At 48.7% G+C, this 19,952-nt stretch overlaps 1 protein-coding gene across 3 annotated transcripts in view; it reads left to right on the top strand.

The window, feature by feature from the left end:
* Window positions 1–19,952, top strand: part of PALLD (palladin, cytoskeletal associated protein) — a gene marked incomplete at its 5' end in the record, with an annotated part of 388,664 nt that overhangs the window by 358,146 nt on the left and 10,566 nt on the right. For 2 of the 3 annotated variants that reach the window (XM_081237213.1, XM_081237214.1), the window contains 6 exons: window positions 317–452; window positions 3,628–3,726; window positions 5,703–5,924; window positions 9,631–9,780; window positions 17,942–18,036; window positions 19,750–19,882. In XM_081237213.1, coding sequence (XP_081093339.1) covers window positions 351–452; window positions 3,628–3,726; window positions 5,703–5,924; window positions 9,631–9,780; window positions 17,942–18,036; window positions 19,750–19,882 — 801 coding nt within the window. Of the gene's footprint in view, window positions 1–316; window positions 453–3,627; window positions 3,727–4,508; window positions 4,560–5,702; window positions 5,925–9,630; window positions 9,781–17,941; window positions 18,037–19,749; window positions 19,883–19,952 lie in introns of all 3 variants that reach the window. The other variant, XM_081237212.1, reaches the window with a different exon arrangement.

Raw genomic sequence — 19,952 nt, 5'->3', positions numbered from 1 at the left:
GGTGTTGTTACACCTGTTTATGACACGTGTTGGGAAGCTTGCCCGAAGTCACAGACCTAACATGGTGGAAACCCAGGTCTGGGTATAAACAGCGCCACGTATTTGTTGCCGCTTCCCCGGCCTTGGCCCTCATCTCACCCCGGCGGGTGCGGCCTAGGTGTACGGACTTTATCTGGGGACCGGTTCCCGTCAGTGTCACTGGTCGCACCCAGCAGGACAGGTGTGGCTGTTAGGGTGGGTGGTGCTGGGCCAGGAGGTGCATGCCTGGCCCCGACCCTGACCCTGACCCTGACCCTGACCCTGTGCTTGCCCACAGGGGATTTCCCAAGAAGGCCAGCAGAACTGCCCGGATGGCCTCGGACGAGGAGATCCAGGGCTCGAAGGATGCCGTCATCCAGGACCTGGAGCGGAAGTTGCGCTTCAAGGAGGACCTGCTGAACAACGGGCAGCCGGTAAGGGGCGGGTGGGCGGGGTGGGCGGGGTCTGGAGCTGCCCCGAGCCCTTCCCCCTCCCCCGGGCCTAAGGCCCCGAGACGCGTCCTCACCGCTGGCCCGGTACCCCGAGCCCCCAGGTTCCTCTGCGTGTTGAGGCTTGGGTCCGGGAAGTGAGGGAGGGGAGAAGGCTGCTTTCTGCTGCTTCCTGTCACGGACCATTCCTGGGGCATCACAGCAGGTTGCAGGGAAGGGAGGGGGGCAGGACTGAGGGTGAGGCCGGGAGGAGGACAGTGAGGACCTGCGACCTTGCAGAGAAAAAGGAGCAAATGCCGCTGGAGGGGCGGGCGTGGGGAGAGCCACGCCCCCCGGAAGCAGTGAATTGGAATTAAAGTTCCAGAAGCAGAATTTGGATTCCGTGCCCTGCACTGCTTCTGCACAAAAAGCATCTTTCCTTAGGAGCCCATGGCTGGAGTCTAGACTGTTAGGAGATACGGATTCCGTCACCTGAAAGAGGAGGCTTGCCTCCCATCCCCGTTCTTGTCTGTCAGGGCAGGACAGCTCAACTCAAGAAGAAAATAGTAATTCTGTTTCAAGGCTGCAGAATTGTGAAGTCGACCAGAGTAGCTCTGGTAACAGTGTGCACAGAAGATGTTTCCTCCAGTGGACTTCATGTTTCCTTGCCAGTCTTTTTTGTTTGTTTTTTGGGGGTTACTGACCCTTTTCTTATCACATCAGCGTACTTCCAGGGGACAGGAAAAGCAAGTCTAGTAAATGAGATCTCAGGTAGGGAAAAGGAGCCTTTTGTGCTTTACTATGGGGAAATTTGCCCGGCTCTTAAGTAGAAGCAGAAAAGGGCCTCTTGGTATAAAATCTCCCTCAGACACCTTTTTCAGGAGAGTCTCTGTACTAATTAAGTTTTCTAGGAATTGTAATTATCAAGCATTGATAGATAAAAATGTGAGCACAGGCCACGTTTGATCGGAAAGATGGGGACCAGAGGAGGGTGTTGGATGCTGGTTTTAATCATTAGGGCGTCCTGATCTGAGCTCAGGAAGATTAAAATGCTGATGAGTGCTTGTGTTGGTTAGTGATTTCGAAGAGAAGATTTTCACCAAGGGAACATATATTCTCCCTGAAGTAAGTGGTTGCACGTGTAAATGCACGTATTCTGGAAGTTTGCCCTGTGGCTCTGTCAACCAGAGCCTTTGATGGATTAAAACAAATACTTATGGGAACTTTTTCAGTCCAGGTAAAGGCATCTCTCCAGGGGTTTTTTTTTCTTTTTTTTTTTTGGTTGCTTGTTTAAATATTCCTTATGGACTAACTCTTGGTTAAAAAGTAAGACTTCTATAAGCTCTTACATTATACTATGTGTATTTATATTTGTTATATATATATATATCATATATCTCGTGTATAAATATATTTTTTGGTATTTGTCTGTTTAGCAGTGAATGACATTTCCAGTATTTTCCATAGATTTCCACATTTGAGAGTTTAAAAAAGGCAAGAAAAGTAAGGTTTCCTTTCTTAGAAAATGAGTCCCTGAAACAGCTTTTTCTGATGTTGCACATCATTCCATACTTATTTCTGGCTTCTTAGAGCTCGTCGATCCACACGGCGTAGTAGTTGAGAAACAAAACTATGAAGTGACTTTGGTTCCTGGTGGTAGCAGGTACATCTGGTGACGGCCTGGGTGTCAAATGATGCTTCTGCTCCAAAGGAACAGGGTGGCATCACTCCAGTCCTCCCTATGATGCTGGTATAGTCCTCCCTGCAGACGTTAGGAAGGCTTTTCAGAGAACAGGTATTTAAAACTCTCTCTGAAAACTGAATTCATGATTTTTTTTTTTTTTTTTTTTTTTGTGGTACGCGGGCCTCTTACTGCTGTGGCCTCCCCCCCGTGGAGCACAGGCTCCGGACGCGCAGGCTCAGCGGCCACGGCCCACGGGCCCAGCCGCTCCACGGCATGTGGGATCCTCCCGGACCGGGGCACGAACCCGTGTCCCCTGCATCGGCAGGCGGACTCTCAACCACTGCACCACCAGGGAAGCCCTGAATTCATGATTTTTTAACACACGTGAGAACATTACACAGCAACTTACTACGAGACATCCCACGCAGCAGACACTGCCTGTACCTCTTCTCATCCTCGGCCCCTTCTTTACGAAATGAAATAACTGGAACTTCAGGTCTTTTGTCATTTGGCACTTGTCTTATTTCTCTTGCCGGTCTCCGCTGGGAGTGGAACCAGCAATTGCTGGAAATCAGCAGTTTACCCAACATATTTTCCTGATTAGATAGTTTCCAGTAGAATCTGTGTCTAGATTCACAAGTTTGGAAGTTTATCTGAAATAACTTTTGCAGGTTTTTTTTCCTTTTTTTTTTTTTTTTTTGGATTCTGCCTTACTAGTTACTCTCCATCTTGAATCAAATGCTTGTTTTCAAAATGCCCCCGATGGTCCTATTAGAGCCAGCGCTCAAGAGCGGCCATCCGCCCAGCAGACAGAACACGAACGTGGACATTTCTCTTGTGTTTGCCCAAAGCGCCGGTCGGTCGCTGCAGAAGCCTCCCTGCCCTCTTTGCAGACAGTCTCCCCAAGTAGGCGCGTGGGTCGTGGGTGTCAGCTCAGCAGGCGTCTCTCACGGCCCCTCTGCCAGGCCCGCGTGTGCAGTCATTCTTCGTGGGTTACTGCACGTGCTTGTGTTCACCTCGGGTACCCAGCCCCTGGGAGGTGCTGTCCAAGCAGAGAGGACCGTCACTGCCCGCTGGCCTGAAAGTCTCATCAGGCTCAGAGCTGACCAGGCAGTTCGGAAGCCTGTGGATGGCTATGAAAATAACCTTTCCCGTAAAAAGAACATTTTGCTGTTTAAATATCTTTTTTCTCTCTGTTTATCGTGAGGGGTAAATACATGACTCGTACTTTTAGGTGAGTTCTGCCCTGTTACTCAGTCTGTGCTCTGTCAGTTGGTGGCTCTCAGGATGGGTCACCCCACCTCCCAGCCCAGGGTCAGGACCAGAAGGGCCGGTGAGAGCAGCTGAACGGGAGGACAGGACTCCTGTGCGTACAGGCGTCGACGGCGGAGAGGGCGCAGTTCCAGAGAACGGCCAGCGTGTTTGCTTTTTCAACCCTTTTTCTTAAGGTGCGGTAGCATTGTGATTTTTCTGGTTCCTGTGACTTGCTTTGTCTAGAGGTTGACCTACGAGGAAAGGATGGCTCGGCGGCTGCTGGGTGCCGACAGCGCGACCGTCTTCCACGTCCAGGAGCCTGAAGAGGAGGCGGCCAGCCAGGTACCCCACTGCTCCTGGCTCCCCAGGGAAGCAGAGTCCCCTGTCCCCTGTCCCCGCCCTCCTCACGGACAGGCTTGGGGTCAGCTCTGTGGAGGGCGGAGGGCGGGGCGGAGGAAGCAGCGCCGTCATCACATCCGCCTCCCAGCCAGCGTTTATCGAGCATGTACTGCGCTGAGTGAGTGCTGGCATTTATTTCGGTCGGTGACGCCTGTTCGTTTTACCTTCTTATCGATTCGTTTCTCTCCTTTCAAGTATCTTTCTGTTTTTCCTGTCCTGGGCTGTCATGCAGAATAGGTTTGTGTGGAGGAACATATGTTCCCTGAAATTGTCTGAAATCACTAGTGACTATTTCCAATTATGATCTTAATATCTCGTCCAGGTAAAATACCTGTGTACAGAAAAGACTCTGTTTTCCTCCACGTATGTAGTTATAAAGCACTAATCAGCAGAGAACCTAAAACGCTAACATTTTGTTCCCCTGATAACACCAAAAAAAAAGTCACTTCATGGATCTGATGTAAGTAAACTGTTTTATAATCTCCACTGCTTCTGTTTGGAGTCTCCAGATGTAGTTCTGAGATAAAAGAAAGCTTTTTAACACAAGTTTAAAGAATCAAGTAAACTCTTTCTCGTATCTCTTAAGAAATGGATCAGCCTTCAAAATCTGAAAGTTTCTCTGTGTTAAATACTGCTACCACCACAGTTTCACGTAAAGCTAGAAATCTTGTGACATTCTTGCTGCTTCTATTACTGGCTTCACTTCTTTTTTTCTACCATTGCAGGACCCTGGGTCTCCTCATGCTTCTGTAGGGAGTCCTCTGGATGGTCAAAAGGTCACGCTTTCACCTTTCTTTTCTTCCCAGTCTTTCCCTGTATCTGTTTCTTCTGTTCTTCCTCGTTTACCTGTGTATCTGTAGTTAACTGCCATACGTCAATTATAGATACTCTGACCAGTGTCTGTTTCCACTTAATATCATGGACACAATTGCTGCGGGGGGATCTGTCGCGTCGTTTATTTATTTACAAACTTGAATCTGATCTGTCCCTTGTGGATACCCTAAATTTTAAATGGTGAGAAGTTTCTCGTTTGTTAAACCTTTCGGGGGGAAAAAGAGCTAATTCTTAAACTGACTGATTGGATACTATTTAGACAGAACAACTTGTGTATTTTTTGCAGTTTTATTCATACTGTTGAATTTCTTCCTTCAAGGCAACAGACTGCCTATTAAAGGTTGAGTACCTTAGGGAAAACCTCGTTAAAACAACCTTTCATTTAATATTAAATAGAGACTATCTCATAATGGGCTGCCTTGTCTCTACTGTACTTTGTCAGCGAGAGATCTGCAGGGTCCCCCTCCATCACCAGAGGATGATGACAGGGACTTTGCTTTGCTCCTATTTTTTTAACCAAACATGTGACTGGACCGTCAGTGCTCAGGCGGAGGACGGTTGCCCAGAGCTGCGGAGCTGAGGGAGAGCCCGGGGCTGTGTGGCGAGGGCGCCGTTCCTCCGTCACTCGTTTGCTAAGAGGCCGAGTGACCTTGCAGCTGCTCTGTGACCTTGCAGCTGCTCCCCGCCCGTGCGGCTGCCCTTCTGAGAAGTGCCCCACCAGACAGAGGGATCCGTGTGCCGTCATGTGTACTTTTTATGAATGATTTAGGAATGACAGTTGCCTTTTTCTTTCTTCTCCCCACCCCAAGAGAAGAGAGAAGGAAATTCATCTTCGTAGTTGGTTTTGTTTTGTTTTGTTTTGGATCATAGGACCTGAGGACAGTTTGAAATATCATACGTACTTACTTCCAGATGTTCTTTGTTTTATATGGAATTGAATTGGGCACAGGCTCCATTTTTAGCTCTGTGGTAAAAACATCACTGTCTTCTGGGCGCCTTACAGGAGAGGGGATAAGACGTGGGGCTTGGGGGACTTTGTACCGCGTGGACCGAGGTCGGTGACGTGACCCTTCTCTCTGATTTAGGAGTACAAAGTCTCCAGCTGTGAGCAGAGGCTCATCAGTGAAATCGAGTACAGGCTGGAAAGGTCCCCTGTGGAGGAATCAGGGGACGAGGCTCCCTGTGGGGAAGCGTCTGTGGAGAGTGGAGCGGCCCCATCCTTCGAGACGAAGCTGAAGCATTTCAAGATCTTTGAGGGGATGCCTGTGACCTTCACGTGCAGAGTGACCGGGAATCCAAAGCCGAAGGTGAGCTGCAACAAGGCTTCTTAAGAGTTATGTTCCCTGAGGATGAGTTTGGCTTCCAGCGTGCCACACACCATTGCAGCGTTAGGGGGAACAGGTGCAAATGAAGCTTCTCAGCACCCGTGATGTAAAACGCTTGAGTTCAGGGCCGTCCTCAGGAGGCACTGGAAGCCAGCAGGGGTAGAAGAATAGAACAGGACAGGACAGAATAGCAGAATAACGGACGAGGAGCTTTTCATAACCCACGTCATTTACTCGTGTGATGCTGCTGTTGTTACACCCAAATTGCAGACGACGGGCTGAGCTCAGGGGGGTTAATGAACTTTCCCAGGGTCAGAAAGCTGTGAGTGGCCAGGCTTGAACTTGAATCCGCCGCCCATACTCTGTACCAGACAGAGGAATAAAGCTACCACAGATGATGGAAACTGCAGATCTTTAGTCTACAAAACCCAAGGCCTCCTGTGTTTACAGAGGCGGTGGACGCAGGAATACTGTGAGAAAGGGTCCTCCGAGAAGCTTCTGGTACCCACGATGAGGCCGGCCTGGCCGGAGCCCTGTTCCTGCGAGCACGTGGGGATGCTGGAAGGAGGGAGGGTGGCCCTCTCTTTAAGGAGAGACTAGAATCACTGCTCACTGGCCCCACAAAGTGGCAAACAGGACTACACTTTTCCCTAGAACTTGAGAGAAGAGAATAAAAGAGGCATCCATGAGAAACTGAAACTCCAGAGTCACACTCTCACAGGATACACAGCCCAAAGCTGAGAAATTAATGTGAAATTTAGTCCAGGATGATTATAATCCTAAGGTTTCTGGCAGAAGCAAGTAAAAATTGCCCCATAGAAGATTCCACGCTGGGGCCTGTCAGACACCTACAGGGCAGGAGGGGGAAAAGGGAGTTCACAGGAAAAACAGACCCTGCGAGCAAACAGAGTCCACAGCAAAAGAAACGGGAGAACAGAAGCCAAGGTGCCACACAGGATAGAGCCGTCTTGAGGGGACTCCTCTGAAATTACTGTGTTTAAAGTGATGGAAACAATTCTAAAAGGAATAGACACTTTAGTGAAAGAACAGGACCAGAGACAAGGCACATGTAAAATAAGCAGACAAAAATGAACACTGTACTCCCTGAAATTAACATTTTAACAGGGGCTGGTGTAAAAGGACCGGAATGAGACTGAGGGAGACAGGAGAAGGGGCCGGGCCGGGACCACACCTGAGACTTTGAGGGGCTCGTGCTCTGTGGCTCCATCCGTCGTTCTGTTTTCACAGGAAGGGAAGTTGTACCACCATACTGTTTCCCTAAAACCGAATCCCAGCCCCACAGTCAGAAAAAGATAGACCAAAAAGATTAGCTTTATATTTTCAGAGCCATTGCCACCTCCTAATGGACTTCACAAATCAGCTGTTGTTAGAGAACACTTCTGTGTTATCTTGAGATAATTGGATCATTGGTGTGTGTTCACAAACATATCAAATGTGTGTATTAAAAATAAACATGCAGCTTATGAGTGGAACTCATAATTATATCACGAACTTCCAAAATAGTCACAAAAAAAACCCCCACGTTCTTTTTAAACCTTACTCAAGGCACGATTACTGATCGGGTTCTAAGATCACTGAATCCTGTTCTTAAAGAATTATGTTGGCTCGAGAGGCGGGCTTTGGTTGTAACGTGACTGTCTTGTTCTCCTACAGCCTTGAGTGTTTCACAGCTGTTAGGAGGTTGATTTTCCAGAACTGTTTCCCGTTGGATGTTCTTCTGTTTTCCTGGCTGCTATTCTTTTTCTTCCCTCCCTGGTTTATTGAAACCTGTTTCTCCTGCACATGTTCTAGAAATTGTATTAGGATTGTTGGAGTATGGAATACTCATCGTGTTTAAAAATATACATTTTTTTAGCTTATGTTTTTTTTTTTAATTTTTTTATTCTGCCCTTGACATGCTTGTTCCATTGAGCTATGAGAAGATGGAAGAGAATTTCTAGTTCACCCTGTTTTCATCTCTTGTACCCTTCCCGCCCTGTTTCTTAATCTCATTTGAAAGTTGTATTCCAAGTACAATAGAGGTGAAAAATATGATTAAAGGAGAGAAATAGGGCTTCCCTGGTGGCGCAGTGGTTGAGAGTCCACCTGCCGATGCAGGGGACACGGGTTCGTGCCCCGGTCCGGGAAGATCCCACATGCTGCGGAGCGGCTGGGCCCATGAGCCATGGCCGCTGAGCCTGCGCATCTGGAGCCTGTGCTCCGCAACGGGAGAGGCCACAACAGTGAGAGGGCCGCGTACCGCAAAAAAAAAAAAAAAAAAAAAAAATTGAGAAATAATTCTAAAGAACTGGCATAGCGGCAAGAGTGCAAAAGGGAGAAATTATGTACTAATCACAGCTGCTTTGTTCCATCAGAAATAATCCAACCACTAAGAGCATGATAATTACAAAGTATCACGCCTTATGTAACTTAACTTTTAGAACTGAAAGTTATTAGTCTATTTAATGGTGAACTTTTAGGTTCTGGAGATTAATAATATAGTTCCTGTAAACGTGGAACTAACTGAAAACTGAGGGTAGGAAAAGCTACAGCGGTCGGATCCTGATTGTTCTTGCACTTATTGCCTGCCATCTATTTTTAGCCTTTTCCTGTCTTAGACATGGAAGTTTTAAGAAAGATTTTTCAGATTCAGAGGCTTTGACAGGGAGTGGAATTGGAAGGCCAGCTGTGGTCTCAACTGACATATTGATTTACATGCAGGAAGAATTTCATTTTAAAACAGCAAGCTCTGAACTAAGTTTCTTCTGTTGGGAATCAGGAATGCTTTTGTCTGCAAGGAACAAAAGTGACCACAAAGAACCTGCTATGGCTTGAAAAGGGAGGATGTATTTCCCTCCCGATGGCAAGTGTGGAGGGGCCAGTGCAGCATCCCGGCCGTGTTAGGGCTGCCGGCTCTATGACCCAAACTGTGGCCCGTCTTCAGCTGTGCAGTTCATGATCAAGTCAGAAATAATAACCAAACCATGAGAGACCCACAGACCCAGGATCTTGCTTAAAGGTGAGGGAGGGAAGGATGACCCGTAGAAGAGCTCGTTTGACCATTTAGAATTTTTCTATGTAGTCAAGATTTTTACTTTATTTTTCACATTTAATTTTCTATCACCCCAAGTTAAAATATGATTTGAAAATTATTATACATTTCAATACTACTGTGTCTTCTTTAACGTAGTGGAGCTGAGGAACTGTAACCTTGGTCCTGTGCCCTTCAGCTGGGAATTAAAGTGATAGGGTTCCCCCGTCAGCCCCTCACCTGCCCAACTCCTCACACCCTGTTCTGTTTGACACGATTCCAAGGAATCACTGGGGTTTAGGTTCTGGTTTTGTTGTCTACAATAACCTTTTTACCTTTGCAAGTAATACATTTTCATTCGGGACACTTGAAATAGAAGCAAAAAGAAAACTGGGATGCCAGCTCAGAACTCATCACTGTCCTCCATATAAATAGTGGATGAATGTAAATGCCTGCTTATATACATTTTAAGAATAAAAAGCGGCTATGTAATTTCTAAAACTGAAGTAGAATTCACCTTGCCTGCCACCCACCCTTTTCGCTCAGAAGTCAAGGTCCTGCCCCGACATCCTGCCTCGCGCTTTAACTCGGGAGCTCAGGGCGGCCCGTGCCCCTCCGCTCACAGGGCCTCACCTTCATCTCTGCCTTCCCCCTCAGACCTACTGGTTTAAAGATGGGAAGCAGATCTCTCCCAAGAACGATCACTATAGCATCCGGAGCGACCCTGATGGGACCTGCTCTCTGCATACCGCGGCCTCCACCCTGGACGATGACGGGAATTACACGATCATGGCTTCGAGCCCTCAGGTGGGGATGCGCGTGTGGCCTCGGGCCTGTGCTCAGGGTGGTGGGGTTTCCCAGGCAGAGGAGCTGCTTGGCTAACGGGGAGTCATGCCTCTTTGACTTGAAACTGTTTTCCCAATTCTCCATCCAGCGTGGTTTCCCAGGATCGAAACATTCTTTCTTAATATTTATCTATTCCGTGAGATGTTTGTCTACATGAATAATTCCGGTGCAGATGTGCATTCTTTCCATAAATATTGTTGAGAGCCTGATATGTACACCTGTCATGTGGGTGATGGAGCTGCAGTGCTTCAGGGGACGAGGTCCCGAGACAGAAGATAAGCCAGTAAACAAATGCATAAACCATGTGATTGCAGGTAGGGTTATGTTGTCAGGAGAAAGGAGAGTGAGGGGTATGGATATGCACACGTAATTCAGTGGGATTTAAGTAATGTGTAAGTGTGGACAAATGATAATTTCGATAGAACATACAGCATTCAGGATTTTTGTTTGTTTGTTTACACCCAAATGTTTTGTAGTTGCCCTTAGATTTAGGGTCAAAAAATCGGTTGACTACTTAGAATTTAACAGACAGCTACTGGGTACCATGTTCCCAATTCAAGCCTGCAAATTCTTTTTTATTGAATATCTTGTATATTTTAGGTGCTATACTGGGTACACAGAAATGTGTAAGCAGTGATTTTGTGCCTTACAAGCTCAACATCTGACTGGGTATTTTATGAAGTCTGCAGAAATCATGTAAATAACACACTTTTTTAAAATTTTTATTTTATATTAGACTATAGTTGACTTACAATGTTGTGTTAGTTTCAGTTGTACAGCAAAGTGAATCAGTTACACATATATATATTCTTTTTCAAATTCTTTCCCCATTTTGGTAAAAAACACTTTTTTTAAAAAAAAGAAAGCTAAAGTTAACAGTTTTATTATGTAACTGATGAAGATTGCCCAGAAGTTATCTTTTAAAAAAATCTTTGATCTATTTATATCATTCCCTACTTCATTATTTCTTTTGAAGGAAATATTAAGTGTTAGAAAACAATACAAATAATTTTAGCAAAGCTACAGACTTCTGAAAGTTTGTACAGTGTCATCCTGTCCTAAGGTTACATTGTTGTAAAGATACATTTCTGCGGTGATGGTTAAGAGGGAAACTGAAATTGCCCACGAATCAGGCTGTGACCCAGGATAGCGGACTCGCACTGACAAGCAGCAGTTTCCAAGTTCACGCGCCTTCTTGAGGTTCTAACTTTTCAATCAATGAACACATGACCATCCCTTTGAAAAATAGTCAAAATCACAACCTTTACTAATAAGTTACATTTTAATGCTTATTTGTGTTCATGTTGTTTGTATTTGAGGGGACGAAAGTGGAATTTTCTCTTTTTTTAATTATATTTTTAGTATGTTTCCTTGACTACTTTTTTTTAATTGCATCTTTATTGCACTTTGTAGATATTGCGTTTTTTACAAATTGAAGTTTTGTGGCAACCCTGTGTTGAGTAAGTCTATCACTGCTGTTTTTCTAACAGCATTTGCTCACTTTACCTGTCTGTGTTACATTGGGTAATTCTTGTTATATTTCAGACTTTTTAATTGTTATTACGTTTGTTATGGTGGTCTGTGATCTTTGATCGTTGATGTGACTACTACCACTCTATTAACCAATTTCGATTTTCGGTTTTCTGCCTCTCAAAAAAGTAGTGGAGGGCTCAACAAACTCCAGAAGTTTTCTTCGCTCTGGGTTCTTTATTTCTCTTGTGCCCTAGAAAGGCTAGGGTGGGCTGTGGAGCTAGAAAATTCACTGTGTTCCTTATGAGCTCACCGTTCCTGGGGTCCCGCTGTCCACTTCAAGGCGTTTTTCCTAGTGAATGTTTTGAACTGTTACTGGAGTGAGCAGTTTTATCGATAGAACAAGAGAAGGTGAATGTCAGGCTGCAGTTCTGAGCCTGCTTCTAGTCTTCTTCAGGTGACGTAGCTTTCCATGTGGGACAGTTCTAACGGGAAGGACCAGGCAAGTGGCAGCGGGCAGGCGGCTGGGCTCCAGGGTGGCGGTCTCTGCGTGCTTATTAAACCCCTGACCAACCAGGGGAAGGAGGGCTGAAGATGCCCGTGTCGACACGGAGAAGGAGGAGGGGCACAGTCAGAAGACGGACGTGACACACGAAGACCAGGCGTGGAGACGGTAGGGACAGTTCGGGAGAGCCGGGGGTGCAGTTCGGGGTGACGGGCGAGCACGCGGCACCGGCACGTCTGAGCTGGGTTCTGGCCGCGTGGCCTTTAGCGAGTCCTGAACCTGTGCGCCCGCTTCCTCGTCCGTGAAGTGAGAAAAATAATACGAATTTAAACGATGCATGGAAAGCGCTCGGTTTACCCGGCATGTGACGTGCTTCCAGGAAGCGCAGGTTATTGCCGCTGTTTCAGTTCGGGGACGCTAGTCCCCCTTCTCGGAGCAGCACCCCGAGCTGGCAGGGGCCGCGGAGCCCGGCCGTGTCGCTCCCTCAGCGCCTCGAGTCCAGGAGTCAGGGCGGGCGGGCATCTCTCCCCAGCGCGGTGCTGGCGCAGCGTCTCCCGGCCTCCGCCCTGGGAGAGGCGTTCCCGGCAGGGGCGGCTCGGTCGCGACTGCACAGCCGGGGCCCCACGTGCACAGCTGGGCTGGCGGGCGCCGCCCTCGGGCCGGGCCGGGCGCTCTGCTGCTTCCCGGAGCCCCGGCCACGCCCCCGTGGCCGCCCTGTCTGCTGCTTCGCCCTTTACCTTTCGGAGGCGAGACAGAGAAATGCGGGGTGACCGTTTCCCTCAGGCCACCAGAAGCCCGGCTCTCCTAGCACACTCGCCCGTCCTGTCTGTGAGTCCAGCAGGCAGCGGCGTGGCTGCCCCGGGCCCCCGAGCCCGCGAGGCCCCGCGACAGAGCAGTCCCGATGCCACAACCCCGCCGGCCCTCGAGGTCGGGCCCACGAGGATCCTCATCAGCGGGGCGTGTTCTCAGAACTGAGCGTCTCCTTTCCTCCCGAGATGACCGAAGGCAGGCGTCTGAGGAGGGGCTCCCGAGGGGAATCTGAGGACGTGCTCGGCGTGGGCGTTGGGCCTCAGCCTGACACGGTCGTCAGTCTTGGTGTTTATGGTACTTGGCGGCCGCTCTTCCGAGTTTCTGAGTCGCCTGGTTGCTGCCCGCGCCTCCGGCCGGCTCTTCAGCAGCAGGTGCGTCCACACCTGCCAGATGTGGGCTTTGTGAGTCATCTCCGAGCAACTGGAGTGAACTTCCCACCCTCTTAGGGCAACAGAGTGGCATTTCAGCCCTGACGAGCAACGCCCTGTTTCTCCACCTGCTCCGTGCTGCAGGTTGTCGCTTGTTGCTGTAGGAACACGGTGACAGAAATGTTTCACACTCCACAGTCTCAACTTCAGAAGCAGCTGCTATGGTATATAGTAAAGGACTTCGCCACTCTTGTAATTTGTGAATGAAAACACGGTTTAAAAGAAGCATGATGTAAATAGGCACTGAAAATCTCAAAAGTAAAAGCTAAGTTTTTCAAGATACGTTAGTCCCAGAAGCATAGCGTGGGGTCCACTGATCTGGGCTCCCTGCTTCCTTGACGCCCTTTGGTGCCTTCAGTTTTTTCCACGTTATGGAGGATTTGGGTTTGGGAGGGAGACAACTCCATCTCTTCTCCGGTACACGTGGCCTCCACGATGTGAAGTGACCGAGGGAAAGAGGAAAAGGCTGATGGAAAAATGAGTTCGTTAACGAGACACAGACGGCCGAGCTCTCCAGAGCAGCGGAAGGTAATTCCCGAGAGCAGCCAACAGAAAGGGTGAGAAGCAAGGAAAGAGGAAAACACGGTCAGCAGGTTATTTTATAGAATAATTTTCCATCTGGGTCAGTCTTCAGGGAATAGGAAACGCGTTAGATGTTGTTGGTGGCGTGCAGTTTCCACCTGGGACAGAACACAGCGCTCTGGGCGAGCGTGGGCCGTGGAGCATTCAGCCCGGCAGCTCCTGGGAGACGGTCGCACGCTGAGTGGGATCGTAAGGGACTGTGCCGTGTTACAGCAGGCGGCTGCCCAGCCGAGGACCACAGGCTCCGCTTACGTCCGACTCTAATCCCATCTTGAAGACAGGGCGGAATGGAAACACAAATGTTTGACTTTGTTTTGCTGCGTTGCTAGCTTCCCCCGTCCTGCTCTCTGGGTTGGAATGGCTGTCGTGCACCGCTTGCCGTGTCCTCCAGTTGCACTGTGTGCGCACGCGGCAGGCTTTCCTGAGACCTGCGGGCCGCAAGTTAGATTTCATAAACTGGGAAATGCAGATGTTTTGTCCGTAGCACATAAATCACTGCCCTTGCAGGAGGCCTCAGATACGCATTACAAGCTGCATGGTTAGCAGAGAACCACCTTAAGAATTCAAACGCGTGATTCGCGCTATAGCTTTAAACACTGAGGACTTGTCTGGAATAGAAAAGCAGTGAGCAGCTGAGTTAAATTTAAAAGGCTGGTTTGTTGGTTGCGTGTGTTTCAACGTTACAGGGTTTTCTGGCACCTTCCAAGCTTCCCTTCAGACATCCACTTCCGTTATCCCTTCATGTGTTAGTGATGAAGCAAAAAGAAACAACAGTTGAAAGCGAACACAGCATTAATGTGCCCCTGAGCCTGGGGTGGCGGCAGTTTCACTAGGTCAGTTGGCACGTTTGTAGGATTAAAATCACTGAATGCTCGTTTTGGATGATCTTCCTCAGAAAACATTCAAACTTAAAAATCTGAACTTGCTGTCGTGCACACTGGAGGCATCTTTTCAAAAATGCTTCCCTGAGTTCTGGACTGAAAATGTCAAAATTACACCCCTCGCTACTTTGGCTGCTTTCTAAGTAGTCCCGTTCACTTGTTGGTGTGTATTAGTATGTATATTAGTGTATATTAGTAGTAATATACTTCGCCAGTATCGGCGTGTTATCAAACTCACGGCTCCGCCTCCTGAATTCCAGGCCCTTCCCCTTTCTGTTCCGAAGTGGAGGATGGTGTGGGAATAAGAAGGTGATAAATGACCGCATATGCCGTTTTCTTAAGTTTGGGAAGTTAAGGAAGATTCTGGGGCAGTATTTGTAGGGTTCCCAGCAATCGCAGTAAAACTCTTGAAAGCTGGTAGAAACGTGTACTCTTTATGGAGCAGCATGCCAGCCTGTTACCGTGTGTTTGGAGCGGGGAAGGGAGACCTAGTGCATCCCAGGCCCAGGCAGTGCTTAGGGTCGGGCAGGACCCCTTTCCTCCTGGGCCTCGGACGCAGCCGTCAGACACCTGGGAGGTAGCTGTGTGCTGGCGCCTGGCAGGCAGCAGCGTGGGGGTGGGGAAAGGCTGGTCTGCCCTCCACAGTCTCCTTCCTTCGCTTGGAGTACTTGGCTTTTCCTCTGGAGTAAACTGCATCCTAATGCCAAAAAGAGAGAGAGAGAGAGAGGAAAGACGAGAGAAAGGAAAGGAAAGAAGGAAGGGAGGGTGGGTGGAAGGAGGGAAGGAAGGAAACTCCATTCATATGGTAAAAGTGGTGTTGAGCAAAACGGTTCCTATCCATCTGGTGGTGATTACAGTTACATCTGTATCCAGTGCTATAAAAGTTTAACATGTTGAGCGTTTAGCATGTGCCAGACACACCACCAAGTACATGACCCCTGTTAGCTCGTTGAATCATCATAAGAGCCCCTCCCTGCGGGATGACCAGCAGAGTCCTGTCCCACAGATGAGGACCCTCTCCTAGGAGTAATGTCACCTGCCTCGTCTTTCCACTGTAAGGGACACAGCTGGTGGCAAACCCAGGGCAGAGGAGCCAAGGGCAGGCATCTGGGGCTCATCCCAGCCCTGAGGGGCCGGGGGGCACTGGTGAAAAGAGGCCCCTGAAGGAACCAGACAAGGTAAGAGTGTACACGAGCATCTACTTGGAAAATTTCACTGGAGTCAGCCAAGCTGCTGGGCCCCTAAACATCACCTTAATGTGCACACCTGATGTCACAGACCCGGAGAAACACAGTACGAGCAGCGGTGGCAGAGTTAGCAGTGATGATGACATCAAGTATGTGTACCATTAACAAGATCCTCATAGATTATATCATTTAATCTTTGCAGCACCCTTGTGAGGTATAGTGCCCCACCTTTTACAAAAGAAGAAATGTAGGCTTGAACAAATTTAGGATTTGCCCAAAGCTTTAGGAAAAAAAGTCAAAACTCAAATCCAGGTTAGAGGAATTTTTTTTTTTTAGCACCATTATCTGCTTCCCCAAATTCAGGGTTAAAGGTTGAATTTAACTTTTATCTTTATCTAACTACATAAATCATTAGTTAATATTAACCTCCTTGGTGGATCCTCTGGGTTTTATACCACAAGGAAGAATCCACCCAAATTACGTAACTCTTTTAATCTCTCCAAATTAAAATTACTTGGTGAAGCAGCAAAGCAGATAGTAAGGAAACCGTATCATCAGTACAATGGAAGCTATTTGTGTGAAACAAAACATACAATTCCTGGTCCTCAAGCTCCAAAAAGAATCATGGGTCTTCTGTGTCCCAGCCGTGATGATACATCAGTTGTGTAATTTATAACGGGCTCTTCTAAGCAAGTTATATCTAGGTTTTCTGTAGCAAGTACAGACCGGGAGGGTTCGATGGAATTGATGTACAGATTTCAAGCTACTTGAGGGAATCCCAAGTGTGTGTAAGATCAGCATGAGAGATCATATCGTGTGGCCTGAACTTCAGATACAGTTGCTCTAAGTTGGAAGTAACTCCCCTCATAAAGTTAGACTTCATTATACTTGGAAATTTTTGGGAAAGGCAGCGTTTGTGGCCTCAATGGAGGAAGGTGCGTGTCGCGCAGTACAAGACCGCTTGAGTTTGTGTGTTTACAACAGCTCCTGGGTCCTTCCTAACCCTCCCGTCCGCACTGGTACTGTGTCTTTGCCTTTCCTGGTGACTACAGCCTGAAGAGGTCCAGGCTTTGGGGAGACCCCGAGGGCCCCTCCCTGCATCCTGCCGTGGGGTCCCCCTCCGTGTCCCCGCCAGTGTCCTCTCGAGAGGGGACTCAGAAGGCGGTTCAGGACTCACGGGACCCCTCTGCTTTGGTCACCTGTCTGGCCACTTGCAGTGACAGTGGGGGTCAGGGGTCAACTTTACTTTGACTCTAAGCGCTCCCTTCAGCCTGGAGCTATAGAACTCACCCAGGATAAGTGTGAAAAATCCGCCTGCTTCTCATGTTCCCGCCCTGCGTACTCCCTCTCGGTCATCGTCAGGGTTTAGATGTCCTTCTGCTCGTCCTCCGGGGCCCTGAGAGGAGCGAGCGGGGGAGGAGAGCATCTGCTCTGCTGGACGTAGGGAGGGAGAGATGAGTCTAAACCAGAGGCGAAGTGACAGGGCCACTTACTCCTGTCGCCCGGCCCCTCTGAGTATTGCTGTGTGTCCCGAGTCAGCACTTACCCGATTTCCAGTTGACAGGTTTGAGGGAGGAGACAGTGTGTGTCGCCGAATGTTATAACTTTATATGGGGTATCATCTGTAAAACCGTTGACTCACTATGTTTTACTCCTGAAACTAATATAACACTGTTAAGTGAACTATACTTCAGACAAGATCAGGTGTGTTCAGGGTGGGGTGGCTGTAGACTTTATACTTCAAATAAAAAAATTTTTAAAAAGATTATAAAATACAGCTTTTCATTAGAATAGGCCCTTATCATGTGACCCTCATGGGTTTAGGCATTAACCGCTTCTGGTTTTAAAATCTCAAATATTCTCCCATTATGGGGACAAGGTGTCCCACAGCCATTATGCTCCTTGTTGCCCCAGGCATGCTTGTTACGTAAAGCTTAGTTTTTCATGCCGGCCGCCCTTTCAGTGTGCGGTTTTGGGAAGGGATACCACGAACATTTAATAAATATGTAACTAAAAAGAAAACTGAAATGACCTGGTTTGCTTTCAGAGTTAGCTCCACGCAGTAGGGATGTGACCTTGAAAGTGGCATCATCACAAGACATCCTGGGGGGCGTGTTTCAGAGACAGGCCGGGGTCGCGCTGGTGCGGCGCGCTGGTCTGCAGGGAAGAGCGCCCTGTGGAGACCAGGGCAGTCATGGCGGCGACGGTGGCGGTGCGGGGGCGCCGGCCGCTAACCGTCGGTCCCCTCTGTCCCCGCAGGGCCGCGTCAGCTGCACAGGACGGCTGATGGTGCAGGCCGTGAACCAGAGAGGCCGCAGCCCCCGCTCGCCCGCTGGCCAGCCTCACGGCAGAAGGTATCTCACGCGTCCCTTCCCGGGCACTGCTGCTCTTTTACTGTCACTATAACCCAGCTCTGCCAGCATCTCGGGGACACCACAGGAGAGAATGTACTTGGGGGACGGGATGGGGACACGGCAGGAAGCGTGGCGGCGTGTGGCTCCTTTGTAGCTGGGGGCGGGGTGGAGGACGTACCGGCTGGGCCCGGCGCCCTCGGACACGCTGGTCGGTGGCACCCAGGCTCTAGCCACGCTTTCCTCACCAGCATCACGTGGGCTGCCCTCTGGGTTTCCTAAGATGGCTCGTGTGTGAAGGGTCCTTCTCCGGTCGCTTAGGCCACAGGCGTGTCTCAGACCCTAGCCTCGTAGGTCAGACCTGCCGTACCTTGGACGCTTTCCTTGCCCCGTGGCCCCGAGCGAGTGCACGTGAGGACGGGCAGCGGGGCTGTGGCTCTCAGTGACACACGTGACTACAGAAGGGGCCAGTGATTGGGCCGGTCCCTGGGCCCAGCGCAGGGGAGGACACACCAGTGAGGCCACCGGAGGAGCGGGACACGGCCAGCAGCAGCGGGCGGGTCCCCGCCCCACGCGGGCTTCTGCCGGCGTTTGGGAGGCAGCTCCGGCCTCAGCGCTCGCAGGTTTGATGCAGGCTTCCTGGGGCGGGACTTGCTCACAGCATCACCTGCCCCTGCATCCGTGAGCACAGCACAGCTGCAGCAGGTCCATTCTCTCTGGCTTCACTCGTGCATTTCAGCCGTTCGTGGGCCCCTGTCTCCTGGAAGGGCGTTGTGCTCATAAATGAGACCTGATGGGTGGAGGCTGGTGATTACTAGCGTATTATACTAAGTTTTCATTTGCTTTGCTCCTACTTTTGCTACTGAAGTGTTTCTTAGCTTACCTTCCAATGATCACCAGCAGGGTTAGTTTCAGCACCTCACTCCTAAGTCTTCCCTGCAGTCACTTTAAATCATATTGCTCTTAAAGGCGGCTCTGGCAGCGTACTCAAAAGCAAGAAAGATGCACAGAATCTGGGAGATTTGCACAATTTTATGTTAAAGCAAAAAAAAGAAAAAAAATACTGCTTTAGGCACATGGTTAACAGATACAGAAGAAAACCTGCCTAAAATGTGATTTGTTTTCCTGGTTAATATGAAAAGAAATTTTTATTAGAAGGATATTCATTCTTTTTAAACAATAACTTTTAATTTCCTGCAAATTTACAATCATAGTGGAAAGCTGTACTAATTTCTGTTGAAAACTATTTGGTAATAAATGAGCAACAGCTGCTGCTGCTTCTCATACAGCTTTCAAAATATTTATTTAGGAAAAAATAGGTTACTGTTAGTTCCCCATTTTCCCCTTTCATGATTTATGCTAGCTGTAAGGGTTAGGATAGCAGATTATTTTAAGTCTGCAATTAGCAGATTATTAAATGTATAATAAACTTCCAAATGAAGCAAGATTTTGTTTTACTGACTTTTTTTATGGTATAATCCCTGGGATTAGGAGCTAGGTAAGCAGGTAAGGAAATTATATTATTACCTCATGTATCATAGAGAAGAGATAACCAAGAACCTGACAATACCTACTGTCTATTTATCTCTATTACCTGTCACCTGTGTGGCGTTCTCCCTCCCATCTTCCTTTCCATCTATTTATCTATCTTTGTGGCGTTCTCCCTCCCCTCCCCCACCTTTCTTTCCATCTGTTGGTTTTCTCTCTCATCCGAAGGTCTCGTTCGAGATCCAGGGACAGTGCCGACGAAGGTGAACCGATTCAGGAGCGATTCTTCCGACCGCACTTCCTGCAGGCTCCCGGGGACCTGACTGTCCAGGAGGGCAGGCTCTGCAGGATGGACTGTAAGGTGAGGGGCGTGGGTGCCTCCCTTCTCCCTGCAATACCGCTTCCCTTTAGTTCCTTTTGGGGAAATTATG

This window comes from Mesoplodon bidens (assembly GCF_964165515.1).
Source record: "Mesoplodon bidens genome assembly, chromosome: 6".
NCBI classification, from domain to species: Eukaryota; Metazoa; Chordata; class Mammalia; order Artiodactyla; family Ziphiidae; genus Mesoplodon; species Mesoplodon bidens.
The sequence above is the reverse complement of the archived record's forward strand: the minus strand, read 5'-3'. Positions and strand labels throughout refer to the sequence as shown.